Raw genomic sequence first — 25,202 nt, 5'->3', positions numbered from 1 at the left:
TCTAACCTCAGAAGGGATAGCCCTTCTCCAGTCCAACATACTGTTTCTACTTATTTTCTCAATCCTATACTCTGCCATGGCTGCCAAATCTCTGCTCCATCAAATAACACTTGTCATGCCTATAATTTCAAACTCTCCCTCACTAATGGCAGAGCATATGTATTTTTAATTTCAGTAGATTCCAACAGAGTGCTTTCCAAAAAGACTGTTATATTGTGGCAGAAGATTGGAGGTTTACTTCCAGAAGAGGTTAATTCAAAGGGAGATTTTGGATCAGGAATCTTAGGCCAGCTGAGAACAGAAGCACTATACTAAGGTTAAATTAAAGTGTTAATGAAACACTGAGACTCACACTCCTTTCCCTTGTTCAGCTCAAACATTAGCAGACAGACTTCCACTCCTTAAACAGGATATCAGAAAATTCCTTCCTGGGAAAACTGAACAATTCAAGAAATAACTACAGATACTGAAAGGTGGAAATCCTCCAATGAAATGCTGGGTCCCTACCCAATCACCCCAAGCTGAGGATTACCTAGGGTAACCAACTATCCTGTCTTGCCCAGGAAGATCGTGGTTTTAGTATCAAAAGTCATGTGTCCTGGAAAACCTCTCAGACCAGGATGGGGGTATCACCCTAGGCACACCTGTGGATAAGCCCCCCTCCCCTAAAATTAAGCAAATAAAAGAGACAATTATTAACCCAGAGAAAACAAACAAAAATATACAAGAAAAGAAATATAATCATAATACCCATAGGCTTAGCTATATAACATATAATATGATACGTACTGACAGCTTCATTTTATTTATTTATTTATTTATTTATTTATTTATTATTATTTTTATTGGGGAAGGGGAACAGGACTTTATTGGGGAACAGTGTATACTTTCAGGACTTTTTTCCAAGTCAAGTTGTTGTCCTTTCAATCTTAGTTGTGGAGGGTGCAGCTCAGCTCCAGGTCCAGTTGCCATTGCTCGTTGTAGGGGGCGCAGCCCACCATCCCTTGCGGGAGTAGAACCGGCAACCTTGTGGTTGAGAGGACACGCTCCAACCAACTGAGCCATCTGGGAGCTCAGCGGCAGCTCACCTCAAGGTGCCGTGTTCAATCTTAGTTGCAGGGGGCAGAGCCCCCCATCCCTTGCGGGACTTGAGGGATTGAACTGGCAATCTTGTGGTTGAGAGCCCACTGGCGCATGTGGGAATCGAACCGGCAGCCTTCGGAGTTAGGAGCATGGAGCTCTAACCGCCTGAGCCACCGGGCCTGCCCTGACAGCTTCATTTTTAATCTCTAAGGCTGATATGTGTGTGTGTGTATATATATATATATATATATATATATATATATATATATATATATATATATATATCAGGTAGGTATAGGTATTTGAAACACCTTTTGAATTGTAATTTTAATTTATAATTTTTTGAATTATAATTTATAATTCAAAAAGTGTTTTGAATACCTATACCTACCTCCTATATATCAAGCATTTACCCCTAACATTCTATTAACATTGATCCAGTAAAAGTCACAAGTGATCCAGTGGCCAAATCCCAGAATAAACATTCTACAGTAAACTTATAATCATCTTGAAAAAGAGACAAAAAAATTTAGAAAACTATTCTAAAAATTACAAAATTTAAAAAAGCATATTACAAAATTATATGTCTGATATGTTTCCAATTGCTATTATATATGTGTGTGTCTGTATGTATGTATGTATATATATATATATATATGTATGACAACATAATATATATATACAATATAAATGCATAGAAGAAAAACAAAAAGCCCAGCCACTAAACTATTAAGGGTGGTTGTTATCAATGGTTTAAGTGATTTTATTTCCTTCCATAGGTTTTTCATATTTATTAAAAATTTTTTTGAAATCAGACGTTGTTATAGGTATCTGTATAGTCTCCTCATCCAGATTTTTAAACTTACCAGTAATAATGAAAATAAGCAGCTTCGGCCTGTTGGCACTTTGATCATTCAAGAGGTCGGTCCAGGGCCCACATTTGAGAACCTGGGTTTCAACTCCACAACATAAAATGAATTCCTCATGCACGGGAATTTCTTCCTTGATTTCTGAGTCCATTTCTAAATAAGGGGAGAAAAACAATATCAAGCGTCACTAAAATGTAAAACCTTGAGCCAAAGACAATAGTCAAGAATAAAAAAGGCAAATTTCAACATACTGAGAAGGAATGCCACAAGGTCATATGGGACATAGATGACTATTCAGCTCTTCTGGATTATAGGATTGTGAAAAACAAAGCAAACCACAAGAGTAGGGAGGAACAGGGAGGCGGGTCTTTGGTGAAATACATGACTGCAGAGGAGTGTGAATCAAAATCAGATTAGCCTTCCCACAACTCTCCTCTCCAGTCTAAACTGACGATTACAATGGGTAACTTCCACTTTCCCTCTGCTGGAATTCGCTTCGAGTTATGTGCTCTACCAGTGAGACAATCCCCCACCTTCACTGGTGAAGACTGGGGAAAATATAGAGGTCTGGCCCTTATACTCTCCCAGATAGAACTGCAAAGAGCGTCGGTGAGCTTGATGGTCTCAGTGTTTCCCTCCTTTAATCCTCTCATCCCAAATTCTGTAAGCATGCTGTACGCATTATTAAAGCACTACATTATTACATTATGAACTGGGTAGGTGGAAAACAACAGGATGAGACAACATCATGAACAATTTCCTGAATCATCAAGATTCCACAAGGTACGTGGAAAAACGCAGTCCCAAATGATTTATATCACTCCTCCCTCTCCGCTTCTGCCTTCCCTATGTCTACCAGCAAGACTGTTGCGCAAACATCCCGTGGTCTTTCTATGCTCTTCAACTATCCCCCATTCATTCATAGCCCTCCAGAGTCCAGATTCCAAGTACCCTTAGAGCTTTTTCTGCTCTTACCACTTTGCGATCCAGTCTGTCCTGTCCTTGAATTTCCTCAGTGTCCTTATGCTGTTCTGCTCCTATCACTTTGCTAAACTTTCATTCCCCGACCACTTCTGGAATGCTTTGCCCACTTGTGCCAATTTAGTGCCCCTGTTCCAATTCATTCTTCATTGCCTTCTCTGGAAAAATGGATCTGGGCCTTTTAAATATGTGCCCTCTGCCAGCTGACATGATGTGAAACTTTGTCAGAAGAGTGCCCTGGAGACACTGCAGAGGAAGGGGGTTTCTTTTGGGGTTTCTATGTATCTCACAGCAGGTTTCTGAAGCAATTCATTTTTTTAACCCCCTCTGCCGCTCAGGCTGTGAAGTCTTGCTAGTGCAGTGATTTCCAACTGCAGACAATATGTGTCCAGAAAACATATGGCGATCCCTGGGAATAGTTTCCTTTGTCACAGCTAGGGGAGACCTGGCATGTAGTGAGTAGGGGCCAGGGATGCTGGTAAACATCCTACAGTGCGCCGGACAGCCCCCCACAACAAAGAATCATCTAGGGCAAAAGGTCAATAGTGCCAAGGTTGAAGAAAAACCAAACCAAACCAAACCTGCTCGAGTGCCAGGTGCCTACAGAGCACAGCTTTCTCCAGCATTTGGCTGCCACACACCTCCTTTCCCCAGCTCTTTACTCAGGAAGCAGCAGCCGTGTAGCACGAGTTCCACGCAGTGTAGCCTTGCGCCCCAGACCAGGTAGCTGCCCCCTAAACCCTCTGCTTAGCCCACACGCACACACTGGAGGCAGTGCCACGCTGGCCTAAAGAGCCAATCCCCGGCTCTTTGCCCCATACAGTAGCCTGGAACTGCCCTGGCCAGTAGGGCTGGGGGTTGCTACAGAGGGAGGTCTCTGCAAATCCTACTGCAGCAGTACCCATAGCAGTGTCCTACCTTCCTCAGTACCCACCTACCCGCCTCAACTCACCTGCACCCCGAGGGTGATTACTGTGGCCCTTCCAACACAGACACAACACATCTGCAGCTGCGCCGTGATTCACCGCACACCCTCCCACCGGTGTGGGTTCACCTGCTGACAAAGGGACTGCGCATCAGCTGGGGCCCAGAAACCTACCAGATTTCTCTTATCATCCAGCGGGCTGCAACCACACTTTCTTCAATGAGATCTAAACCCACGTTCTCAGTTTGTCCTTCCTTGGGTACTTCCTCGCAGCCCTACCGTACCTTTTAGATGTCTCATTGTACAGTACCTTTATGGCTCCTTTCCTACCATGACTTAATCATGCTTTCTGTTAAACTATTTCAGTGACTGTGTTTCTGTCTCCTTGCTACACTGACATTTCCCCATGTGTCTATCAAATATTTCTCTTCGAATCTTTCCCATCTTAGACTCAGCACAAATCCTACTTCCTACTTGAGGTCTTCCCTGAGCACCCCAAGTAAGGAAATCTCTTTCTCTAAACTCATAGCACCCACCTTTCTCATAAGGTAGCCAGGTAAGCATTCCCTAGTAATCTCCACACTTGTTTCTTCATGCCATGCATGCCACACTGTCACAGCACAACTGTCAAGAATTCACTGCAGACACCACCTGTCCCTCCCCTGACTGAACACCTTAAGGCAATGGTGGCGAGGATATAGTGAAACGGGAGACTCCATACATTGCAGGTAATAATGAAACAGCCTTTACAAAGCAACCCGGCAGAACAGGACAATTTGATGCAGTCAATTTTGGGATCAATTCTGAAAGGGATACTGTGTATAGAAGAATGAGTGCATAGAATGCTCCGTATAACATGGAAGAGCTGAAGAAGCTAAATGGCCATTAATGGAAGAACGGTTAAGTAAATATGATAGATCGTTACATTGCCACTAAAATGATATGTATGACTCAACATTAAGGAAATGATTAAATAAATTATAATTCAATCTTATCATGATCCACTCTTATGTTCCATCAAAACTGCTCAGCTCTGCTAAACAGGTATAATTTATCCATCTGCTTTCTAACATTTCTAAAATCTCACTTCTCTATTCTGATGTGATGTTGCCTCTTCCATTTTCTTCATTTATACCTTTATATTAATTTTACTGTCATTTTAGTAGACTTAGGAAGGGACAAGAAACAAATATATATATATATATATATATATATATATATATATATATATATATTATTCATATATATTTATATATTTCAACCTCCATGCGTAACCAAAAGTCCAAAATGGATTTTCTTAAAGCTACTTAGAAAATAAAAGATTCTCACTTAGAAAGTGGGGATTCCTCTCCATTCAAAGTATATCGACTGACTAAATAAATAAAAGTATCATCTCACCTTTTCCTGATTTTTGGTTCACTAATAAATGTAACTATGACACAGTCTCCACAACTATCACAAAACACAGTATATTTACAAAGACCATATGACATTTATAAAGTGTTAGAAACAATATTAAATTTAGCCATTAGACACAGTATTAAATTAGAGAACTAACAGAGAAGACGCTGGATAACCTTAATACTTGCACCAGAAGAGAATCAGTTATTAACTATATTCAATTCAATTCACAAATACTTAACTTAGCAGATGACATCTTGGAGTTTGATTAGCCACAAAATTAATGAGAAATCATATATATATGAAACTCAAGCATAGTCTATAAAAATTGGACAACAAACAAAACAGGAAATCTAAAACACCACCTCAATTAAACACAACTAAGAAACTTGGAGTTAATGTATGTATTTATAAAATATCTTTTTATTTAACTTTCACTGAATTCCACATAGCCAAATAAAACAGAAAGGAAAACTTAAAGTGGGAGAATTCAAATTATTCATTACCTAAGAATCCAAGGTAATTCAGTCCGCAAACAAGTGTCAGATGAACAAGGGACGATGTGTTCTAATGACATATTAAAGGCTGATGGCCCTGACTTCAGCCACAGCCCACAAGCAATCTTTAAAGAAATCAGTTTTGATAAGCAGCCAAGACTGAGGCTGGATAAAAATCAAGTGTGGATAAAATTTGCACAACGAGGCAAGCCTTACTTATGAAACTACAAGTATTCATCTGCTCATATTAATGAGTTTCTAATTTTACTTAGTAAAATATTTTTTTTCCCAATTAAATCTTATACAAACCTAGATATGAAACAAAAAAGCAGCACTTGCTCAGAATAAATTTTAGAGGCTCAAATTTATAATATTTATTTATTATAAAGTCAGCCACACAAGGAAATAAACTGAAAAAATGTAAAATAATATACCACACAAATACTAATCAAAGGAAATACGGTGTAGCTATACTGAAATCAGATTTAAAAAGTAAACTTGAAAGTAAGAAGTATATGAGAGAGAAACAGGGACATTTCATAATGACAAGAAGTCAAAGAAAACTTGAATAACAAAGTCAGAACCACCTTGTTTCAGAAATCAACCCTACAGCCTGACTTCTCTGTCACCATACAGAGCACCATTACTTTCCCAGTCACCTAACTCAAACGCTTCTTTGACAGCTCCTGCTGTATTCTAGGGGAACACCCACAGGCAAGAAAAAAGGAAGCCAGCAAAAGAATGAAAAGGAACAATGAGAAATGGGCATGAACTAAGACACATGAAGTGAGGTAACCTAGAAGGGAATTCTTCGAGAAAGTTAGGGGTTGGTAATGAAAGGTTTAAAATGCATAAATGTCACAGAGCAAGAAAACTGAGTCATTAGTAAGAACTCACATTTTAAGAGTATTTTCTATAAGTTAGGCACTGTGCTAAACACATTATAAATACTATATACCATTTAATCAGACAATAATCCTCCGAGATGGGGATTGTTATCTCCTCCCTCGGTCCCCAACAGAACGCCTGAGGAGAAACTTGATTGAAAGCCATTAGGAATCTGCCTAAGGTCACACATTGGAATGTGGTAGAGCCAGAATTTGAATCCAGATGTCTGAATGAAACCAGAGCTCATGTTCTTGGTTTTAAATGTTTTACTTACATACATAGTTTCACTTAAATGAACAAATGAGATATACACATAAGCGAGTTTTTAAAATGGTCTACTATTTTTCTTAATTTTTTTGCGTACCTCATCACTATCTCTCTTTACCTCCATGCATATCACTAAATCCACGTTATTAACTCAGTATCAACTCTTCCATTTTTCTATAATCACATACAAATATACATAAGCATTTACATACATTTTAATAAATATGAGTGGTCAGTGACTGATAGGTAGGAACATATTATACATACTTCCATGCATTTTGCTTTTATATTTAGTAACACATTAAAATCCTGCCAAGTCAAATAGTATAACTTTAATTCACTATTTTTAATGGTTCTATAATGTGGATACACCATAATTCATATGGCCATCTCCCTGTTGACAGGCACTCTTATTATTTCCGTGTTTTGGAACAATGTTGCAATAAGTACTCTTAAATCCCCATGTTCTTACATGTATCCATATACACCAGTTCTTTTGTTTCAAATGGCCAGATTCCCAAATGTGGAATTACTGTGTTGAATTTTAATAGGAATTGCCAGATTGCTTTCCAAAAAGAGTGTAAAAATCACATTTCCTCTAGCAATCTAGGAAGTTATCTTTCCCCTTACATCCTACCATCAATAAGTGGTACCATTAATTTTCATATTTGTACTGTTCGGGTATAAACTGTCTCACTCTTTATTTTGCATTTCTTTGACTACTAGTATATTTAAACATCTTTTCATGTTTGCTGGTCTTTGGGATTTTCTTTTCTGTGAATTGTCTAGTCATATCTTTTGCCTGGGTTCTAAGTGCGTTATTGATCTTTTTCTTATTGGTTTGTAAGAGAACTTTGTACACTGCTATTAACCCTTTTCTGGGCTCCTATACTTTACCTATAGCTTCCTAGATGTTTAATTTTTATGATTCTAATTTTTACATTTAAACCTTTAATCCATCTAGGTAAGGATCCAAATGTTTCCTTTCAGATAGATCTACTTGTGCTAATACCATTTAATTAAAAAAAAAATCTATGCCCACTGATTTAAAATACAATCTTTTTCATATGTTAAATTTTCATACTGTTGGGAAAGAGCTTCTTCAGCATAGTGCTATGCTGTCAGTGAATATGGCAGTTGGGTCCATGGTTAATTTTCTTTTTTTAAATTAAAGTTTATTGGGGTAACAACTGTTAGTAAAGTTACATAGATTTCAGGTGTACAATTCTGTCTTACATCATCTATAACTCCCACTGTGTGTTCACCACCCAGAGTCAGTTCTCCTTCCATCACCATATATTTGATCCCCCTTACCCTCATCTACCAACCCCCTGCCCCCTTACCCTCTGGTAACCACTAAACTATTGTCTGTGTCTATGAGTTTCTGTTTCTCATTTGTTTGTCTTGTTCTTTTATTGTTTTTGGTTTACATACCACATATCAGTGAAATCATATGGTTCTCTGCTTTTTCTGTCTGACTTATTTCACTTAGCATTATAATCTCAAGATCCATCCATGTTGTCACAAATGGTCCTATTTCATCTTTTCTTACCGCTGAATAGTATTCCATTGTGTATATATACCACAACTTCTTTATCCATTCATCTATTGAAGGACATTTTGGTTGTTTCCATGTCTTGGCCACTGTAAATAAAGATGCAATGAACATTGCAGCACATGTATCTTTATGGATAAATGTTTTCAGATTTTTTGGGTAGATACCCAGGAGAGGGATTGCTGAGTCATACGATAATTCTATTCGCAATTTTTTGAGGAACCTCCACACTGCCTTCCATAGCAGCTGCACCAGTCTGCATTCCCACCAACAGTGTATGAGGGTTCCTTTTTCTCCACAGCCTCTCCAACACTTGTTACTATTTGTCTTGATGATGATAGCCATTCTAACTGGGGTGAGGTGGTATCTCATTGTGGTTTTTATTTGCATTTTTCTGATGGTTAGTGATGTTGAGCATTTTTTCATATGTCTATTTGCCATTTGTATGTCCTCTTTGGAGAAATGTCTCTTCAGGTCCTCGGCCCATTTTTCAATTGGGTTGTTTGGTTTTTTTGCTGTTGAGTTGCATGAGTTCCTTGTATATTTTGGATATTAGCCCCTTATCGGAGGCACTGTTTGCAAAAATCTTCTCCCATTCAGTTGGCTGCCTCTTTATTTTGTTGATGGTTTCTCTCACTGTGCAGAAGCTTTTAAGTTTCATATAGTCCCATTCGTTTATTTTAGCTTTTACTTCCCTTGCCTTTGGAGTCAAATTCATAAAATGCTCTTTGGACCCAAGGTCCATAAGTTTAGTACCTATGTTTTCTTCTATGCAGTTTATTGTTTCCATGGTTAATTTTTAATTGGTAAGTATAGAAATCAAACTGATAAAACCAAGAGTCAATATTATCTAAATCTCAAGTATGGCCATTGAAAATTACCTGTTCTACTTAAAATTGTCAGTGTTATTCAAGTGAAAAAGGAAGAAAGGAATGAGCTTTCCGAATCTGGAGCTATATCACAAAATTCCTATAAAAGTTTTAATGAGCAAATATAAATTTTCAAGTTCATTTTTGATTCCTGGTTTCTTTTTTCTAGAGTTTCAAAATTCCCATCCCACACATCATAGTCAAACTTTAGAAAACTAATAACAAAGGAAAAAAAAATCTTAAAAGCAGCCAGAGAGAAATGACGTATTACCTATAGGGGAACAATGATTCAGGTGTCAGCAAATTTCTCATCAGAAACTATGGAAGCGAGAAAGAAGTGGCACATTTTTCAAGTGCGGAAACAAAAGAACTGTCAACCTCGAATTTCATATCAAACAAAACTATCCTTCAGAAATGAAGGGGAAACAAAGATATTCTCTGATGAAGAAAAACTAAAGGAATTTGTTACTAGGAGATCTATCCTTAGGAAGTTCTCCTAAAGGCAGTTCTCCAAATGGAAAGGAAGTAAGTGAATAAGGTTTAACCTCAGTACAGGAAGAACAATGGAATGGGTAAAAGTAGTGGTAAATATAATGAATTATCCTTCTCCTCATGAGTTTCTTAAATCATATTTGGTGGCTGAAGCAAAAATTATGGCATCATTTGATGTGGTGTTCAATGTACGTAGAGGAAATATGATAAATATATTTTAAAAAGTGGAGAGGGTAAAAGGACTTAATGTAAGTAACGTTTCTAGACTTCATTTCAGGTAGCAAAATGTCAATACAAGTAGGTTATATGGTAAGTTATGTATGTATATTATTATACCTAGGGCAACCACTAAAAAAAGGGTACTAAGCAATAATATACTCAAAAACACTATAAATAAGTCAAATGAAATTCTAAAAAATATTCAAGTAACCTGTAAGAGGGCAAGAAGAAAAGAATGAAAAAGTGAAAAACAGAGGAAACAAACAGAGAACAACTATCGTGTTTCCCTGAAAATAAGACCTAGCCGGGCAATCAGCTCTAATGTGTCTTTTGGAGCAAAAATTAATATAAGACCCAGTCTTATTTTACTATAAGACTAGGTCTCATATAACATGATATAATATAATATAATATAATACCGGGTCTTATGTTAATTTTTGCTCCAAAAGACGCATTACAGCTGATTGTCCAGCTAGGTCTTATTTTCGGGGAAACACGGTAATAAAATGGCTGTCTTTAGCCCTAATATATCAATAATTGCTTTAAATATAAATAGTCTAAATATACCAATTAAAAGGCAGAGATTGATAGAATGGATTTAAAAAGAAACATGACCCAACTATACATTGTCTAGAAGAAAGTCACTTCAGACATAACAATATTGTTATAATAGGGTTAAAATAAAAGAATGGAAAAAGATAAGGTGGGGGGATGATACAAGAAGGTAAAGGGAGTCAAATATATGGTGATGGAAGGAGAACTGACTCTGGGTGGTGAATACACAATGTGATATACAGATGATGTATTATAGAATTGTATACTTGAAACCTATATACTTTTATTAACCAATATCACACCAATAAATTTAATAAATAATAATAATAAAGTAAAAGAATGGAAAATGATATATCATGCTAATACTATTTTTTTAAAGAAAGATTGACTATATTACTATCAAATAAAATAGATTTCAGAGCAAAGAAAATTACTGTACAAAGTATATTTTATAATGATAAAAAGATCAATCCACCAAGAAGACATCCTAAATGTACATGCACCAGAGATTCAAAATACATGAAGCAAAAACCAATTGGCCTGAAAGGAAAAACAGAAAACTCCACGATTATGGTTGGAAAATCCCAGCAATAAAAATAACTACTAGACAAGCAACCAACAACATATAGAAGAACTGAAGGACACCATTAACCAACAAGATATAATTGACATATCTAGAACACTCATCCCAACAGTAGCAGAAGACACAATTTTTTTCAAGTATCCATGGGACGGTCACCAAGGTGCACTATATCCTGGGTCATGAAACAAATGTAAATGTAAAAGAATTAAAATCATATATCTTATGTCTTCTGACCATTATGGGAAAACTAGCAATCAATAATATAAAGACAACAGGTAAATCTCCAAACACATGGAAACTACAGTACATACTTCTAAGTAATGATGGACCAAGGAGGATGTTTCAGAGGAAATTTTAAACATATATAGAACTCAATGAAAATTAAAATACAAAATATCAAAATTTGTGGGATGCAACAAAAGCAATGCTGAAAGGGGAGTTTATAACACTATATGCTTACATTAGAAATGAGAAAAGGTCTCAAATCAATAATCAAGAAACTAGAAAAAGAAGAGCAAAATTAACCCAAAGCAAGCAGAAGGAAGAAAATGATAAATACCAGAGCAAAAATCAAAATTGAAAATACAGAAAAATCAACTAAATCGATATTTCTTTTAAAAAGGTCAATAAAATCAATAAACTTCCATTAAAAAAATAAAGAGAAGATGTAAATGACTAATATCAGGAATGAAATAGAGGCTATCACTAAAGACTGTACACCATCACCCTAATACCAAAACCACGCAAAGACAGTAAAAAAAGAACACTCTCATAGCTATACTTGAACAAAATATAAGCAAACAGTATTCAGCAATGTATTAAAAAGACTTATATCCCACAATCAAATGGGATGTAGTCCAAGTATGTTCAATATTCAAAAATCGATCAATATAATCCATCTCATGGTGCTCCAAGAAGAAAAATCATATGATCATATGAATTAACTAAACACAAACCAACTCACCCTGCAGTTGTACTCTTGGCCACTTATCCCAGAGAAATAAAAACATGCTCACACAAAAAGCTTCATACAAAGGTTCATAGCAATTCCACTGTAACAGCCCATAATTGAACACAACCCAAACGTCCTTCAACCAGTGAATGATTAAACAAACTGTCACAGCCATACTATAGACTACTACTCGGCAATGAAAAGGAACTACTGACTCATGTAACAATTTGGATGGATCTCCAAAGAGTTATGCTAAGTGAAGAAAGTCTTAAATAGGTACCTACAGTATGAATATATTTACACTACACTTTTGAAATAGACAAAATTATAGAGATGGAGAACAGAGTAGTGGTTGCCCAGGAGTTAGGGATTGGGGTAGGAGATGGCTGTCATTATACAGCATGAAGGAACCCTGTGGTGATGGAACAGTTCTGTATTTTGAATATACTGGTAATTATACAAAGCTATAGACCTGTACACACACATAAACAAGTGCTTGTAAAACTGGTGAATTCTCAATAAACTCTGTGGATCATATCAATGTCAATTTCCTCACTTCAAAAGTGTACGGTACTTATGAAAGATGTTACCCTTGGGGGAGGTTAGGTACATGAGGACCTCCTTGGTTTTTTTGCAACTTCCTATGAATCTATAATAATTTCAAAAGTTTTTTTTTTAACCCTAATAACACATTTATTTATTTAACTGCAACTTGTGTTAAGTGGAATGAAAGAGAAAAACTGGGAATTTTACCGCATAGCCCTATATAAGCTTCAAGATACTGAAGTCATCATGTAAAACAGATGCATAAACAGAACTTTTTAACATCTGTATCCACCCATTAAAGTAATATCAATTTCATCTTTCTCCAGAATAACATGTCAGAGGAAGTAACCACCTGCTATATCCTGACTTGATGATAATCTCACTAATTGCAACAAAACTACCTCCTTTTTCTGTAGTTCTTTCATTTGTGAAGTACATTTTCATCCGTCTCATCTTGCCTTAATAACACTGCAAAATAGGCAGTATGATTAATGGAGCAAGAAATTGAAGGTCAGTATTTTTATATTATTTGTCCAAGGTTATAGGGCCTTAAAATGGTAAAATCAATTCTATCGTCTTCTGACTCCTGCTCATAGTATTTTCCAGTCACATACTACTCTGAAATTGTATGCAATAGTATAGAATCTGAAAAGTAAACTACATAATATTGTAGAGTGGAGATGGATACGATGCACTTTACCTCAAGATTCGCAGAAGGATCAGCCTCCTCCCCACACACCTCTCCCAAATCTGTTACACTGGGTAGCCTTGAAAATTGACTCTTCTACCAATCTCTGTCTGACCTTGACACTCCCCTAACCATACGTTTGAGGTTCAGCAGTAGTTACTTTACTAATTGTCTATGGCACCAAGGTTAAAACGGAGCTTTAACAGTCTCTTGCTGCATTAATAAAGGGTCATGAGACTAGTAATTTTACAACTTTTTTTACAACTTTTACATTTTGTCTAACTTTGCTTTTTAATGACACCATACTAATCTCCAGTGAGAGTCTTCTCAAATCCGTGCAACTGGGTCAGAAGAGCAAGCTTATATGATGAATATAAAATCCATCACTAACCACTGAGGAAATATCAGAACTAAAGCACATACTATACTCATGATGAACGTGCTGAATTATCTTGACCTGAAAAAGGAACAGTTTTTTTTTTCATAACTCCTTTGCTGCTCCTAAACCTATGAGTCAAGGAACAAAGTGTCCCATCTGCATCTGTCTTGTGCAGAAAAATTAAAAACCCAAGGGTGAGAGTTTCCAGTTAAGGCGCCGAGGATAAATGAAAAGCAGTCTGAGTACTGCGCGCTGCAAAGACCATCAAGAGAGCCGTGAAGTGGATGGGTGGTTCTCTAACAGTTGACCTTTGAATGCTTATTGTGTGTAAACCACTGTTCTCAATGTTAAATGAATTGTCTCAGTTAATAAAATAACCTTATCAAGGGGACACTAAGGTACCCCCGTTGTACTGATGAGAAAAACTGACGCACGACTAGGTTCCGTAAAATAAAATATCAAGACGCACAGTAATTGTAGAGGCAACAGAAAAGCCCCATCGGTTTCCCCAAAATGCTGCACCCTAAATTCGAGAGAGCAAGCTCCGTTTTAACCTTGGCGCCATAGGGAATTATTAAAGTAACTACTGCTGAACCTCAAACACATGGTTAGGGGAGTGTCAAGTTCAGAGATTGGCCCAAGGGTCAATTTTCAAGGGCACCCGGTGTAGCAAAGGTGGACGAGGTGTGGGGGAGGCGGCTGCTCCTTCTGAGAACGCTGAGTCCAAACCTAGCGAGCGCGTACAGACTCGCTGACGGACACGTGGGGAAACAGAAACCCACGGAGGAAGAGTGAGTTGCCCAGGGCTAGTTAGAGGCTTAGCTGGTAACAAACGCAACTCTTTGGAAAACCCGCTCAGAGTCTGGCCTCTGCTAGTCCCTTCTTCCCGGCCAGGTGCCTAACGTCCGGGCTCCTACTCCCGAAAGGGGCCGCAATTCAGTTGCATAAATGGTACGTTCCCGCGCTCAGAGGAGCGATCGCTGCGCCAACAGTGAAAGGGGATCCCGGCCAAGTGCCTCCGGATCCCGGAGCGGTCTCAGCGCTGTTACTGACGCCCGTGCGGGCCGTCGGCCAAGGGCGGCGCCGGCTCTGCGAGGATCCGGAGAGAGCAAGGACTCCGGCTCTCGCGTACCTGCTCGGCGGTCCTTGCGCTCGCGAAGCCACCCGAGCGCGGCAGGCAGAACCTCACCTGTCAGCCAGGCAGGCAGCGGGCTCTAGCGTGACGGTCCTCGGGAGGCGTCACCGGGCCCGGAAGTCCCGGGCCCTCTGACGTCACACGGCCGCGCCGCGCGCAGCCTACGCCTTTAGGACGCGCGGCGCGCGGGCGGCGGGAAGATGCTCGCCCCTAGTTTGGGGCCTGCGGTCCCGATCCGGGAGGCCGCCGGGAGGGTATAACTGTGCTGGAACTTTCTCTTCCCTTTCATTTGAATTTCGTCCCTCTCTTATTTCAGTCATCCTTGATATACTTCCGGTTTTCCTGCCCCCCCGTTCTCCATTCCCCCCTCCTTTTTTTTCCTCTGCCCATTTTTCTCTTTCTCCTTTACTGGTTGCATCTCTTCCTTTACCCACACACACAGGGAAGTTGATTCTCAGTTGCCTTTGTTTATTACCATTAATGCAGCCAGCCTCTGCTACTCCGCACTTTAGCCAAATGCTGACGACGTCTGTTCCGGACGTGTTTTGAACTTACCACCTGAGGACAAAAGTCACATCCGTTTTGTGAACTGTTGCATCCTCAGCGCCTGGCACATAGCAGGTGATCAGTATATATATATATATATGTCCAAAAATGCAGTACTGCAGATGACATAGTTTTATAGCCAGGGGGAGAAGCAGACACGTAGACCAGCAAACCATCAGTGCATCTCACCTACGCTTAGAAAGGAAGACGTGTTCCTTTCGTATATAACATCTCTGTGGTAGGTACCACCATCCAATCACGTGTTGGAAGTAGACTGGTCATGAAATGATTTCAGGGGACTGGCAACCACACGCAGCACATGTAGGGAGGAAGTTGCAGTGGAAATAGTGTCAGAGCCTCTGCCCTCTCATGGGCAACATCATTGACGAGGAATAGAGGCAAAATGGTTGCATTTCTGATATGGCCCAAATCAACTAGGCAGGGATCCTTGAAGACAACTAGAAACTGCCACAGTTGTCGGGGACCATTTAGTGAAGGAAAAGAGAGTAGTTGAGGACACTTTTCAGAAGAGGTGGAGGGCCCACAATAGCAGTGAGAATGAGAGAGAAATGGGTAACGCTTAGATTTTTATGATAGGAAAGAATGTTTCTAGTGGATATTATGAGATAGTTAGGAAGACTTGGACTTGTTGATAAAATATGTTCCCACCTTCTTATTATTTCATTACACAGAAAGTTGAAACTCTGGGTTTAGACACCCTTTGAAGTACGATATGTAGATTGAAGATTATGTAAAAAGGAACAGGAGGAAGAAGAAGAAAAAACAGTAAAGAAATAAGAAAAATAATACTTTTAAGACTTTCAAGGTGATTCACCATGTACTATAATGTAACTGCAACTTCAAATATTTTGTTTTAATCTATCAATGTGATTCATTAATCCCCCAATGGAACCATACCATAAAGAAGCTTTTAGTGGCATTGCAGGATACAATGAAGATGAGGATAAGATGGGAGATTTTGTTCAACTATCTTTGTAAATTAAAAACAAAGTAGAGATTGGGACTAGCTACAGATGAATATTCCTTTGGCGTATAGTATGTTCCCATTTTATTGTATTCCTCAGAAACGAATTGCTCTGTTCAACGAGGTTTTTGTGAGCTAACCATACTGCTACAGTACTTTTACACATCATTCCTTCTTATTTTTTAATGGAGACTTTATATTCTCCAGTAAAATAAGAATGGAATTTTTCATAAATCGAAGTATCTTTCCATATCATCCATGTATCCAACTCTTGTAGGTTGAATAATGGCCTCCAAAGGGAACCATATCCTAATTTTTGGAACCTGTGAATATGCTACGTTACATGATAGAAAGGACTTTGTAGATGTGCTAAGGATCTTGAGATTGGAAGATTATCCTGGATTATCCAGAAAAGCCCAATGTAATCACAAGGGTCCATATAAAAGGGAAGCAGGAGGGCCAGAATAAGAGACAATAATGTGACAATGAAAGCAGAGGGAAAGAAAAAAATATGATGGTGAAGCAACAGTCATAGTCCCAGTGAGACTGGGAGATGCTATGCTGCTGTTTTGAAGATGGAGGAAGGGGCCACAAGCCAAGGAATATAGGCAGCCAGCCAATTGCTGGAGAATGCAAGGAAATGGATTCTCCCATAGACCTTCCAGAAGGAACACAGACCTGTTACCACCGTGACTTTAGCCCAGTGAAGCTGATTTTGGAGTTCTGACCTCCAAAACTGTAAGGTAATAAATTTGTATCATTTTAAGTCAGTAAATTTTTGGTAATTTGTTGTAGCAGCAATTGGAAACTGATATAACGACTAAAAACAAAACAAAACAAAAAAAAAAACCAGACCGTTTCTGTTTTACAAACAAGTGAATAATATTGGCTAAGTAGATTCCAAGTTTCAGAATTCTAGCTGTTGTCAAAATACTATGACTTCTCTTCCTTCCACCAATAATGACAGAAGCCCATTTTCTCCTGCATTGTATTTCTGTTCTGCTATTTGCTGAATATTCCTGTTTGATGTGACTTTTTGACAAGTAGTTAATCTTGACTGAAAGCTCATTGACTCAACTTATTTATGTTTTCCTCTAATGTTTAGCTTTCTTTGGACTTACCATGTGTATGAGTTTTTAAAGTTTTTTATAGTTTAAAAATGCATTATGTTGTGACCTTAAAAATTGCAAAGCAATTCTGTTCTCAACCCAAACTGATCATACTAATATATTTGTTTTGTATGCTCATGAGCAGCCTTAATGAGGACCCAGCCAACGATTTAACTCTCTGAATTATCCAATAGAGATATTGCTTTCCACGATACTGGGTACCACACAGCAAAGGAACTGAAATATCTGCTGTTCTGTTTCTCTGATATTGTGATTTTTCTGTTCAACTTTTGTTTTCTTAGATTTAGATACTTTTAAAAGACTCTCGTGCTTGCCTATCTTTTCATAGTGTAGTTCTTAAAAACCAAAATGTAGTCATATCATTAGCATAGAGTTCAAATCCATTCTTAGATCCCATTTTCATTCATGGTTTTCTTCAGAAATCTTAACTGAAATTGACAGAGTTAAATAAAAATTCAAAAGAAATGTTGAATTTCCAATATTATTAAATATCAACTTTTAGTTCTGGCATCATCCATTTTTGTGACATTTCAGAAAGTTCACGGAATCCCATTCATTTTTCCTTTTTTCTTTTTTTGTTTTGTTTTATTCTTATACCCCCCAGATGGTAAAACTGAGATATCTACCCTAAAGAGCATCTTGAGGGATTGAGTGGATCTATGAACTTTTGGCTACCCACATCTGGCCCTCTCCCTATGTTTGGGAAAATGCCCCACATGATAAGTCTTAACAACATTCTAAGCATTGCACTAGGCTGGGTTCAAGATAAATAACCCCTTGTATTCAAGGGGATGAGGTCATCCCACATAAAACTGTCCTGATATTGTAGATGTACTCATCAAGTGCCATATCGAATAGCATACTGTTAAGAGTCAGAAGAAAGGCGATTTAGAGACCTATAAATTGGGTAAGGAGAGCTTTTGACTGAAAGGGGTTCTTGAGTCCTGCCTTAAAATATTGCTAGTGCTTGCATAAAGAAGAAAGAAACTGGCATTCTAAATGAGGAGATCAATTTAACAAAATGTATAAAATAGTTTGAAATGGTATGATCCAGTGGGGAAAAGTTGACTCCAGTTTCTACTCTGCATAATCAAGACTAAATAACACTTTTACCTCAAATATTCTCACTAGGGTTGTGCACAAGTACTGAAGAATTGCTCTGAGCTTCTTCATGTCTATTTCAGCATCCTTTTCCAAACTTCTGTGCCCTTACATATCCCATGCTCTCTACCTAGAATGTTATTTTCTTTCCTGGTAACCCTACCCCGTTAGCTCAAAGAATTCCTACACAAGTTTCAACACTCAAATATGTCACATTATCCTAACTTTTCTGGGCAGAATTAGGCTCCTGGTCTTGCACGATAACTTAAACCTGTCTATAACCTAACACTTATTACCTCTACAGTATGTTCACTTGAGTGGTTTTTGTTTTTCTGCTGGAACGTTTACAATTCCAGACATCATATTATTTTAACCTTAAATAATTCAGTATGAATCTCTAACAGATAACGACTTTTATAAGAAGAACAACAATACCATTATCACACCTCACAAAACTAACAGTAACTCTTTAATATCTTTTAATAGCCAATTCATGTTCAATTTCTCTAAAATAGATTTAGCTGAGTGCATCGTCATGTTTTCAGTCTGGGGCTTCTAGGGCAACATTAAGTGTTTGCATTTTATCACTGGAGTACCGTAATGTCATTTCATCTCATTGCAGAGCTTCTGCTGGTGTGTTTTAGACAAAACAGCAAGGACACAATTTAAAATGGAAAATAAAATGTAGGTAAAATAAAATTTCAGCCTTGACCATGACTCACAGCATTGCCTTGGATTTATTAGAGAATGTACTCTTTTGAGCCAGTTCATAGCCTTCTGGGGGGCAAAATCCATCTTGTCCATCAGTAGTCCCAGAAGGACACACAAAGTACAGTTCTTGGTAGGGATAGGAGCTTCCTAGGGATAGGAGCAGGACTCTTCTCATGGGCCTCTCTTGAGGGAGACAGACTATTGGCTAATGGTCAAACCAAATAAATTTTTAAGAAACCAACAAGCTGGGATATATTTTTTGCTCCTATTATTTCTTTCCCTGGTGAAGGACCTCAATTAGTTTAACATTCCTGGCCTCAACAACCCTAACCTTACTATGCCTTGCGGGGTTGGGGTCAGGGGGAGTAGAGTGACTTAGTTGATTTTTAAATTTTGGAAGAATAAACTATGCATGCTTCACTCATCTCTGCTTCTTGGAGCTAGCTTCCCACAGGGAGTAGGAGGTCTTTGCTCCTCTATGATATAACCTGGGCAAGTCTTCACCCTGTAGAACATTGCATCTGACTAAGTGGGTAGGACTTAGGGGTTCATTTTGCAGGCCCTTTTGACTCTCATACTAGCCATGGACCCTAATACAGCCTTTATCAAAAATCAAAATGTGTTTTTGCTCTCCATATGCTCTATTCCTAGTCTTATTTCTCAGTTTTTACAGAACCTCGATGGAAATAAAGGGTCTGTTTTCAGGGTCTCCTCAAATACAAATAACCATAAAATATTATGTGACTAAGCTGCTATACTCTACTGACTAATCTTTTATATAGAGTTTTATATTGATATTCATAAGTGGGATTAATTTGTGGCTTTCTTCTAATGTTTTTGTTACCAATACTAAACTATCTTCATAAATAATTTAGAGGTTTAATTTCTTTTTATTTTCTATGCTCTAGAACAATTTAAATAGTGTTGGAACTATCAATAATTTATATTTTCCTAAAAATTATCCTCTTAATTCACGTTCTCAAATTTATTTGCTTACAGTTGAGCAAAGTAGTCACTTATGAATCTTTCAGTTTCCTTTGTATTTGTGGTTATTCCGTTATTTCCAACTTTGTACTTTTGTGGTATCTTCCGTTTCCCCACTTGATCAGATGACTTTTTGGATTTAGCAGTTCTTGGATTTGCATAATAGTTTTACATGTTTTTCTTCTTAAATTCATTATTGAATTTTTTATTTATTTATGATTCTTCCCTTGACATTTCCTTGATATTTTTTTCCTAACTTGAGTCTTATAAATAGAAATTTTCCAGCTATGAGTTTTCCTCTTTTGCTTTGTTTGTATTTCATGTTTCTGATGTTCTGATGAGTAGGGTCATTTGATAATAAGCAAGCCAATTTGCCCAGTTGAGAGATCTGTTGTCCTGTGAAAGAGATAATTGAATGATCTATTGTTTGGATAAATATGTTTTCAGAAAGTCTCTTAAGCAACAGAGTTACTTCCAATAATTTCCTGCCCTTCTCACTGAGAGATGTATTTTTGTGCTACATTGATATCAGGCTTGGCCATGTGGCTAGTTTTGGACGAGGAAATGGTAATAGATGGCCCATTGTGGGATTCCACCACTGCGGAATTCTGTTATTCCTCTTTCCTCTCTGCTCCAAGATCAGTATGTTCCATATCGGGGTTGTTCCTTTGTCCAGGGTCCCAGAATGAAGAAGATGTGGATTAGAGGTGGAACCAACCATTACAGGACATGTAATGTGAGCAAGAAATTAATTTTTGTTGTAAACTGATGAGATTTTGGGGGGGTTGTTTATTATTGCAGCATAAGATAGCAAAACTGATATAGCATGTATTGAATAAATAAATATAATATGTATATACTATATTCCCTTATATGTACCTTTATATACTACATTATATTTGTATATACATATTATATGTAAAACATATCATGAATAAGTCAATATGATATAGTAACATCTTTTGAACAAATAATGTATATTTTATGGGACTTGAGATGTAATTTTTGCTAATTATTACAAAAAATTTTAGTTGTATCTTTGTTTCTTTTTACACATTGTGGTCATAATCAAGATTTGTTTGGTGCCGAGTATTTGGTCAAAAACGTTCCTCCATTACAACTTTGTTTCTTTGAGAAAATCTCATTGCTCTATATCCATCAGCTTTGGGACATGGTTCTAAACATTTACCAATATGTTTGCAATGTTTTGAATTCTGATTTTGTTGCTCCTTAAAACCAGTAGAAATGACCTGTAATCATAGTGACATAACAGATCTTTACAAATGTTGTCGGTTACAGAAGAAATTATAGTCTCTTGTAACCATCAGATGTACAAACAATATGAGATATGAAGATTGTTTTAAAAAATTCTTCTAAATAGGGAAAATAAAATATTCTAATTTTTTTCTTGAAAACATAGTCATGAAGTCAAATAATAAAGATTCATGCATTTTAAGATTTGTGCCTCTGATTAAGAAGTAATTGCTTACATAGCAATTACTTTAATATTATATCTTAAAGAACACTATTGGTAGAGCTAAGCAAAAACACGAGATGCCAAAAATATTTGAAAATAGTATTTGTAGTTCAATACCCCTTGCCTTACATTGTCATTATTTTATGTGGCAAAGCTGGCATAAGTGAAAATTTGGTTAATTGTCTAATTTTGTTCTTATAAACTCTAATTCTCTATATGTTAGAACAAATCTGAGTTTTAGTATGCTAATCTCTGAGTAATCAAATATGCTAGGGAAAAATAATATGCCGAGGAACTGCAACTACGGACCATATGATTTGCATTATTAGTACTTTCCATGTAATAATTCTACACATTGTTATCATTAGCAACACTATTTCAATCATGAATATCACCAAGTTCAGAAGAAATCATTTCTGAATTGTCTCTATTAGGCCATGATCAAGAGGAAAAAAATACAAGACCGAGTTTTCCTTTAGTGTTGTATCTGACATTTTTAAATAGACTCATTTTCTGTGGTTTCATGTAACCTATTACATTTGTCACTGGATGGCAAGGAGGCCTGTCTCTCATTAGCACTTCCGCTAGTACTTGAGAAAAATATCCTGGAAGAAAAAAGATTCAATTTTCCTCCCCCGATTTGGAGGCATTTGATTTTTTTGAGAATTTCAGTGAATATCATCTCTAATTTTAGTTGAATACCCTTCACCATATGATGTTTCGAGATATAACTAACATACTATCCGCCTAGAAATATGTTTCTCTTTGATCCTAAAAATGGCTTTTGATTAAAAAATTGGCTCTCCATTATGTTAAGAGTGAGATAGGATTTAAGTGGCGCTGGGGGAGACTGATCTGTAAAAGACAGAACAAAAGAATAAATCAGAATTAAATCCGTTACGTTTTTATCCACCTCAATTTTTTTTCTCTCCTTTATGTGTATCCGAGCCCCAATATTCCCTGAAAAGTTCCGCAGATTTGGAATGTGTTTATATTGAATCTCTCTCTCTCTCTCTCTCTCTCTCTCTCTCTCTCTCTCTCTCTCGCTCTCTCTCTCTCTCTCTCTCTCTCTCTCTCTCTCTTCTCTGTCTTTGCAAAGACGTTTTGGAAAATGTTTTTAGCCCAGTTATTTGCTTTGGTCCCTTCCTTTTTCTTCCATTACCAGAGATGTCCTTAGCATCTGTTAGTGACTCTTTATTGGGATGAGCCATTTAAAATGAGACAGAATTCTCCTTGCACCATTCACTAGTGAATATTTCCTAATGTAAGTGCTGAATGATTTTTCTGTTGTGAAAATCAGACTGTGTCACTTCCATGCTTAAAACTTCTCATTGGCTCCCTCTTAAAACTCACACTCCTCTACCCAGCATACAAGGTCTTCATGACCTGGCCCTAATTTTCCATTCTGGCCTCAACCCCCCCCCCCCCCCCCGCCCCTTCCAGGAGTCTAAACTATCTTGAGATTCTATACAAGCTATATTCTGATCCCTCTGTCTTTGTACATCCTATTTGTGTGGCCTGGGATGTTCTTCATTAACCAGGGAGGCTAATTAATTCTTTTTGTTCATTTTGTTTTAGCTCAAATGCTAAACCTTTTCTGTGAAATCTTTCCTGCCAGCCTCAGGCATCCTCCAGAGTCCCCACTCTACTTTGTACACACCTGCTGAAGCAGAGATGGCTAATTTACTGCCAATCCAATAACCATTCTCCCCTCCTTCCCTCATAAAAGATTCCTGATTTTATTTGGAGTGGCAGTGTGCCCATTTCCCAAACTTCTTGTGATCAAGTGATCAATCTATGGCCAATGAAATACAAGTAGATTCTGAGTAGGACTTCCAAGAAATCTTTCCAAAGAAGAACAGATAGCTGGCACTGGCCCTTTCTTTCTTTATATGTGGACTGGAATGTGGGTGTGTTGGCTGGAGCTCCAGCATCCATCTTGGACCATGAGGCTCCCCTAGATGGTGGATTAGAGATGGTGGGGCAGAAAGAAGGAAAAATCTGAGATTGACGCTGTGAGGCTGCCTTAACAGCCTTGGACTATGTACCTCTGAACTTCTTTTACTTGAGAGATAGAGGTTTATTTATTGTGCTTAACCTGCCATTACCTAGATTTTCTCTTACATTCTAATATTGGCTAACATATCCATTTTAACAATTACCAAAATGTATAATATTGGTCTATTTTCAAATGTATCTTTCCCACTGTATTATTTCCCAGTAGGAGAGCTGGGGTTACCATGTTGTAATATAAAGTAATATAAGTATCATACTGAGTCCTGCCAGGGCATGACTCTTGGATTGGTGGTAAGGTGAGGTTAGCATAGGGTCTTCCCAAAAATTCATTCTTGGTGCCTATTATATAGGTAAGAGGCAAACATAAGGTCAGAACAACTGAAAGGAGAACTCAGTTGATAAAAGAAATACCTGGGCGTTTCTCACCCTTTCTGAACCTGAATGATGACAAGACTATGTTTGTATAAGGACACTTTCAGTAAGGGGTGTTCAAGTTTGCCTTTTTCTTCCTGGATAAATATGGGGACCTAAACTGACTGGCACATAGTAGATCACAAAGTGACAATGAGTAAGTCATAGCTTATAAGTCAATTTATTCTAGAGATGTGCTGCTCTCTGTGTATTGTAAGTGTTTAGTCACATCTAAGCCTTATTCAGGAGAGCCAGGGCCAGAGCCTGTTTCTGTCTTGGGCCTGAGGGTATGGAGAGTCCTTCTAAAATCAGCATGGTGATAACTACGAGGACCAACCAAAGACCACAAGAGTAAGGGAGAACTCAAGAGGAAAGTGAGGAAAGAGTGAGTCAGGGGCCAGCCACCTTTTGCACCAGGATTGCATGCTTCCAATGCAAGATCCTCCATTAAGGAATACTAAATTTTTCTGCAGTTATGAACACGTATGATGTTAGTTCTAGAAGGGCACATAGAGGTCATTTAGCCCAACCGTCTCATTTTACAGATATGGAACTGAGATCCACAGAGGTTGCATGAACTCACCTGTCAGTGGCAGAGCCAATTCAATGTTCTTTCCACTGTGCGATATCAATACCAGCTTATTGAACAAATCAATTTTCAATGAAGTAAAATACATTTAAAATTTGTGTGTTTGTGAATTTTTATGGAGGAGAAATCTTGTTCTTTTTTTTAAAAAATCAAATTTACAAGGGCATCCATGAACTATGGCATGAATAAATGTTGGGAGGATGGCAGTTTTCATGGTACCTTCACCTGTTTTCCAAGTTCCTGTGAATGGAATTCCAATAAGTAAGTCCCTCCCACCCCAACTCCATCGACCCACTGGTTTTCTCCTGAAGGAAAGCAGCTTTTATTCCCACTGAAAACTTTTTTTGATATATCAGCTTACTCGTACT

The 25,202-nt window shown here is 37.7% G+C and overlaps 1 protein-coding gene and 1 long non-coding RNA gene across 5 annotated transcripts in view; one reads left to right on the top strand and one right to left on the bottom strand.

The window, feature by feature from the left end:
* Positions 1–15,480, bottom strand: part of LDAH (lipid droplet associated hydrolase) — an 88,452-nt gene extending 72,972 nt beyond the window's left edge. The window contains exons 1-2 of one of the 4 annotated variants that reach the window (XM_074331739.2): positions 15,360–15,480; positions 1,950–2,105 (exon numbers count right to left, since the gene is read on the bottom strand). In XM_074331739.2, the coding sequence (XP_074187840.1) occupies positions 1,950–2,103 (154 nt within the window). In that variant the 5' untranslated portion in view covers positions 2,104–2,105; positions 15,360–15,480. Of the gene's footprint in view, positions 1–1,949; positions 2,106–14,881; positions 15,063–15,359 lie in introns of those variants that run through there. The other 3 variants (XM_074331738.2, XM_019756685.3, XM_074331737.2) reach the window with 3 other exon arrangements.
* A 128-nt stretch (positions 15,481–15,608) lies between these two features.
* LOC141571510 (uncharacterized) overlaps positions 15,609–25,202 on the top strand; it is a 104,112-nt gene continuing 94,518 nt past the window's right edge. The window contains exon 1 of the long non-coding RNA XR_012496264.2: positions 15,609–21,077. This is a non-coding gene — a long non-coding RNA (uncharacterized LOC141571510). The remainder of the gene's footprint in view (positions 21,078–25,202) is intronic.

Source organism: Rhinolophus sinicus, chromosome 2, assembly GCF_057876585.1.
Source record: "Rhinolophus sinicus isolate RSI-liver-muscle chromosome 2, RSI-T2T, whole genome shotgun sequence".
NCBI classification, from domain to species: domain Eukaryota; kingdom Metazoa; phylum Chordata; class Mammalia; order Chiroptera; family Rhinolophidae; genus Rhinolophus; species Rhinolophus sinicus.
Note: the sequence above shows the minus strand (reverse complement) of the source record. Positions and strands in the feature narration are given on the sequence as shown.